The 6,232-nt window shown below is 38.2% G+C and overlaps 1 protein-coding gene across 1 annotated transcript in view; it reads left to right on the top strand.

Annotated features, from left to right (window-relative positions):
- The window catches only part of LOC122091530 (myosin-9-like), a 26,399-nt gene that overhangs the window by 16,047 nt on the left and 4,120 nt on the right, over positions 1-6,232 (top strand). Inside the window, exons 25-32 of the mRNA XM_042661540.1 lie at positions 928-1,077; positions 4,295-4,409; positions 4,501-4,557; positions 4,653-4,904; positions 4,995-5,150; positions 5,248-5,454; positions 5,599-5,742; positions 6,013-6,083. Coding sequence (XP_042517474.1) covers positions 928-1,077; positions 4,295-4,409; positions 4,501-4,557; positions 4,653-4,904; positions 4,995-5,150; positions 5,248-5,454; positions 5,599-5,742; positions 6,013-6,083 — 1,152 coding nt within the window. The remainder of the gene's footprint in view (positions 1-927; positions 1,078-4,294; positions 4,410-4,500; positions 4,558-4,652; positions 4,905-4,994; positions 5,151-5,247; positions 5,455-5,598; positions 5,743-6,012; positions 6,084-6,232) is intronic.

The raw sequence follows: 6,232 nt of genomic DNA on the forward strand, positions 1-6,232 counted from the left end.
TTTGATAATAGTAAAATTATTCATTGCGCTTTGTGTAGAACCTTCTTGCTTTGTGAGAGTTCTCATATGCCATTTCCTTTCGGGTTCATCTAAATCTAGCACTACCTTTTGACTTGCTTAAGAGAAGCTGGGGAGATTTCAAAGAATAAGATTTTCCTATTTTGTGTTTTTAGGACCGAGTTTTCCTTAATCCACGGTGAAGGAAATCCTCCACCGATGGTCCTCATTGCACTTGGATGGGTACCTGGGAATAGTGAAGGGTATTTTGGACCTCTAACATATGGGTGGCCGGGGGGGGGGGGGGGGGGGGGGGGGAGTAATGATGACCTTAGATTCATAGGTGAAGAAATACTTTTCCCATGTTTTTAATTGGTAGATTGTATTGTGTGAACTCAGAATCTCAAGTTGTCCAAAATATTTCTAGACCTGAATTTGGCAACGCTCCATTTCTAATCCCATAAGATCAAACAATTTTATTTTTTTTTCTGACAAAGGAATCCTTCCTCAATAACCTTTTCCTATATACCCCAATAATGCAGAGTGGCCAAGAGGAAATATCACCATGTGTAGCAACTTTAAAATTTTTAGTTGAACCTGACAACGTAGCTCTCTTTTTGGAAAATTTTCTATTTATTCAAATTCCTTTACCCATTCTTAATAATATTTAATTTTGTGTCCATTTTCTCGTGTTTTCTGCATTCACTTTCGACAATTAAAACATAGTATTTTGCACAGTCTACTACCTCTGTTTTTCTAGAACATGGAGTGGCAGAGGAAGGTTTTCGATTCTTTGGTCCTTCTTTTAGCATGTTAGAGTTCCTAGACATTTTATTTTTCTAGAGAACTAATAGATAGAACTTTAATAGGTCGATCGTTTCATGTGTTCTATCTACTATATTCTTCCTGTGTTCTGGAATTCTCCATGTAATACTATGCAGCCTTTGCAAGTCTTCACTGCAGCAAAAAGATGTTCTCCCCCCCTCCTACACAAGTACCAGTGGAAGGTCCGCATAAAGCAGCGCCATTTGATTCCCCCTTCATCGGATTTGTATCCTTTCCACCTCCATTCTGCCTTTGGTAAGTCCTTTTGCATTAATCACCTACCTGACTGATTTATTCTCATTGCTAATACTCACTCTTGTTCTCTCCTTCAGATTCTATTGTCTATTCCTTCATTATTTACACATCCTGTCAAGCAGGTGAATCTGTAGGAAGCCATACGTGGAAGGTTGTGTTCAAAGAAAACATTACTGAGAACTTGTTCTCAAACATCATAGGAATCAAACTAGTTGAAATCAGGAGAATTGAAACTCTGATCATATGTTTTTAATCAGTTTGAGGTCATGCCTCAGCTGTTAAACTTTTGTTTGGGCCAATAGGTTCAAATGACAAAAACCAGGAACCACTCCTAAAGAAGTTCTGTTCACTTATAGACCCAAAATTTAGTTTACATGTTCATTTGATTGACCCAGAAGAATTTTCTGGATCTTCTACTTATGTGCAGAACCAATAGAAAGACAAAAGGTGACAGCTGTGGTGGCTATATGCAGAGGACACAAACAAGGCCAGAAATAGAAGAGGGGGTGAGTGGAAGGAATTGATGTAACAAATATGGAGAGAAAAAAATCTCAATTTCAGTTTGCCATTGTGTTTTCCACTATCGAGAATGGGCAGAGGGAGATATATAAATAGGGCCTGGTTAGTAGGGATTTGTGCAGCTACTGCCATTAAAGAGAAATACAAAGCTTATTTTTTTTCCCATTGGGGGGAAGAGAGAAGAGAGATGATATACCGCATATATCCATTGTTGATAGGTCGTCCTGGTCCAACATACCTGTCTGAGTGGATTAACCCAGATGCAATGGAGATGGAAAGAGATGTTGAAATCACCATCAAACAGACTTGCACAGGTAAGGAATTGCTTTTGTGAGTACCTAGAGGGCTCGGGTGGGGGGGTGATTCATCCTATTAATATCACTAGTCACTAGATTAATCCAGTTTTTCCGCTCTTATGTTGCTCTCTGGTCCAATAACTATGCACCAGAGATAGAGTGGTCTACAGATATAAGGATCATAGAATTGACTATGTTCAGGCAATTAGCCAATTACTTTCCAAGATCAAAAACTACGGGCCCTAATGTCCTAGTGAATGCTGTAGAATTGGCTCCACTCAACTCAACTAAATGTCAGGGAATTGAAAATGATGAGAGATTACCACCGTATACAATTCCATTGCTTTAGAGGCTATGAGATATAATTAGAGAGATTTTCAAAATTCTCGCATGCAATGTGATTTTCTTGAGATAATTTAAATGGAATCTTCCCCTAGTTATTTCTCTAAAGATCCCAATCTGGAATCTTTGGCAGAAGTCTACTTTGCAGGAAACCTAACATTAATTTGATCCATAAAGTTCATCCGAACTTTTTCTTCTATGACTGTTTGAAGATCTTATTATTCCACATGTGTTTGTAGATTGTGTTGCTTATAGGGAATGGGGGAGGATGGTGTCAGTCAAAATAGTGGAAGGTCTGCAAAGTATCAAACAAGCTCTTGTTTCTAAAGCTCTTTTTTATATAGAGTGAGCAAAGAGGAGGTTAAGAGGAGATTTTGTCTTCTAATCCAGAAACTGGAAAGTTGGATGCAAAAACTTGGGTTGAATCAATAGTTCCCTGTGCGCTCAATGCCGTATTTAGATGGGATAGGTGGTGGTTGGGGAGAAATGAGAAATTAGGACATAAATAATCAGTTATTTCCTTGAACTCCTTTATGGGAAGGAACATATTTCTAAATCTTTGTTGGGCAATAAGCCCGAATTGTGTTAGGTTCCGAGGTGCCCCGAACCAGTAGGTCTTGCAGAATTTTCCTCCACTGCATCTGACACTGAAAATTTTTCCCATATTTTAGATCATATATAGATATTAAGGTGTGAACTGTATCATTTTGTTATGGTTGTCTTAAATAAGAATCATTTTCTAGTTCAGCATACCTTACCAGCAGTTAAACGAGACTGATTACTATCTTCCTCTCCACCCATTCCATTCTCAGCCATCGTCCTAGTCTACAAAAGATGACAGTGGTCAGCAAATAGACAAGTGTCTCTCTCTCTCTCTCTCTCCAGAGTATAATTTTAAATAGTTTCAACCTACTTGCATAGTTGTCCTCCAATTCTTGTTCCCCTCCCCTCCCCCCTTCCCTAAAACAATGAGAGGAATCAAATCTTGAAACCTAATAAAAAATAACCCTGGAAAGATTTAGACACAATTTTCAAATAAAAAAATGATATTTATGGCTTTAATAAAATTCATCCAGATCTAGTCGGACTATTTATTTTCATTGAGGAAATAGAAAACAGCATTGGTTGAAAACAATTTTGAGTAGCCATGCGAAGTCGATGCATGAGCTAGCTTGGGTTTAGGTCCCAAGTGATGGTACAACCTTTTCAGATGTAATATGGAGCAAGATTCATATAATCATACAGCAACAAAATTTTAATTTGGAAGAAGTATATTGAAGATGTAGATAGAGAGTATTCATGACATTTGTATTTGCTTCAGTTTGGGTGGTCTGGAGCTTCTTTTCACCTCTGTTTGAATCATGGTTAATGGTTCTATAGATCATATTGAATTTTTTGGATCATACTACCCGTATAGATTGAACTGAGCCAATCTATCATGTATTGTGGATCAGCTGATCGGGTATCATTATCGGTCAGTGTTTGGGATTTTTTCTCATGTTTGGCTAATTGCACATCTGGATTGGTGCCTGTCAGGAATGATTCCCACTCCAATGCTGATCTTTAAATACTTGGTTCAAAGTGGTTTGGGTGCACATTCACCCCCCACCCCCCCGCCAAAAAAAAAAAAAAAGAGACTTTTTCACCTAACCTGTTTTTTTTTTCCTTGATGAGTGAACAGTACTTGGATTTGCCCTCTTTCTCTTCTTGATACCATTTTTCGTATCTTTATTGTGTCTAATTATGTATACAGATTCTAGATAAGCTGTCTATACACATCTAAATTTTGTTACGTTGTTACATATAGTGGATGTTTTCATAATGCCACAGCGCATTGAAGTGCATCTATTTAATTTCCCAATGTCTTCCTTTTATGAGTTCTGCCACATGTGATGCTGATGATTCACTTTAGGGTTGCCTATATTTGTATTCCTAAAATTAACACCATCAAAAGGAGTATTTGTGTGCAGCCATCATTTTGTCCTACTTGGAACGGCCAATGTTAACTCTTCACCTTTACCTTGTGTATTTTAATGTTATACTTTTGATTTTGGGATTAGGCTTGAAGAGAAGCTTACCAATCTAGAGTCAGAGAATCAAGTTCTTCGTCAGCAAGCATTGACCATGGCATCCAATAACAAGTTCCTCTCAGGACGTTCTAAATCAATTAGTCTGGTACTCATGCAAGGCTTTTCTGTTAGTATGAATTAAAATCTATCACTTCACAGATGGTTAGTTGACATTCCTGTTGGTTGATAACTGTCAGAGGAATTCCGAGAGTGGTCGTCTTATGAGCACTGATACCAAGACAGCCGTTGTACGTGTAAGCTCTATTTTTATCGTAGTTAGTTCAATTTTATATATTTATTTATTTTGTTATCAAATTTGTCTTATGGTGCTCTTTGTGAAATGTGGTAGGATACGCAAAGTTCTTCAACCCAAAGGGAACTTACTGAAGTAGAAGAGAAACCACAGAAATCTTTAAATGAGAAACAACAGGAGAATCAGGACTTGCTAATTAGATGTATTGCACAACACCTGGGCTTCACTGGGAGCAGACCAATTGCTGCCTGTATCATATACAAATGTCTTCTTCACTGGAGATCATTTGAAGTTGAGCGAACCAGTGTCTTTGACCGCATTATCCAGACAATTGGACAGGCTATTGAGGTTTGAACTGTCTGTGCTTTTAACTGGCAATGTTTTCCCAGTTTTTTCTAGCCAAGGTCTGTTTTAACACTAAACTATCTGTGATCTAAGACTCAGGAGAACAATGATATCTTAGCTTATTGGCTGTCCAATGCATCGACATTGTTGTTGCTACTCCAGCGTACATTAAAAGCAAGTGGTGCAGCTGGCATGGCCCCACAACGCCGTAGATCATCGTCAGCTACCCTCTTTGGGAGGATGACTCAGGTAAGGAATGGTTGCATTATGTATCTGAAATTTTCTTTTGCTTTGAGGAAACCTCTCTTGTCAGCTTTAATTTATGTTCTTGCAATTCTGTCCTCAGAGTTTCCGGGGAGCACCACAAGGTGTTAATCTATCTTTTACCAATGGCGGGATGGTTGGTGGAGTAGATACATTGCGCCAGGTCGAAGCAAAATACCCAGCTTTACTTTTCAAACAGCAACTTACGGCATATGTGGAAAAGATATATGGGATGATCCGAGATAATTTAAAGAAAGAGATCTCCCCATTGCTTGGGTTATGCATACAGGTTTTCCTCCTGTTGACTTACATGCTTGAGTGATATTTCATTGTCAAGTAATGGTTTTGTGCTATCTTAGTTGTTGAAACTTTATTTCTTCCCATTTTTATACCATTTCTGATATAGTTTTGTACATATGAATTGGATGGTTAGGCGCCAAGAACATCCAGAGCAAGCTTAGTCAAGGGATCATCCCGTTCACTTGCAAATTCAGCAGCCCAGCAAGCTTTGATTGCTCACTGGCAGGGGATTGTGAAAAGCCTTGGAAATTTCTTGAGCACATTGAAAACCAATCATGTTAGTGGGCTTTGTCGGTTCCTTCTTGTTCCTTTAATTTCTTCATTTCATTTTCTGGGAATCTATTGCATGGACTTGAACAATTGCCTTACTTGTGCCATGGTCTATGAGTCTCTCAAATAGATTGAGAAGAGTCTAATTTCTGAGTCAGGAAATTGTTGTGCCTTGAACCCTTAATCAATTGAATGCTAATTGGAGTGTCTAATCATTTTATATTATTTTATTTAAATTTAATTTTCTCATTTTAATTTTTCTCAACTTTCCTTTTAGGTGCCCCCATTTTTAGTGCGCAAGGTGTTCACACAAATATTTTCTTTCATCAATGTGCAACTCTTCAACAGGTATGTGATTACAGTCATCTGTACCTGTGTGGATGGTCTGGAGAACTTTCTTATTCCACACCTCAAAAACCCAACTCAGTTAACCCTTATCCCAAATAAATGGGTCGGCTAGAGAGATCCTCTTTTACTATTCCCACTGTATTACACCC

Source organism: Macadamia integrifolia, chromosome 10 (genome assembly GCF_013358625.1).
Source record: "Macadamia integrifolia cultivar HAES 741 chromosome 10, SCU_Mint_v3, whole genome shotgun sequence".
In the NCBI taxonomy this organism is placed as follows: Eukaryota; Viridiplantae; Streptophyta; class Magnoliopsida; order Proteales; family Proteaceae; genus Macadamia; species Macadamia integrifolia.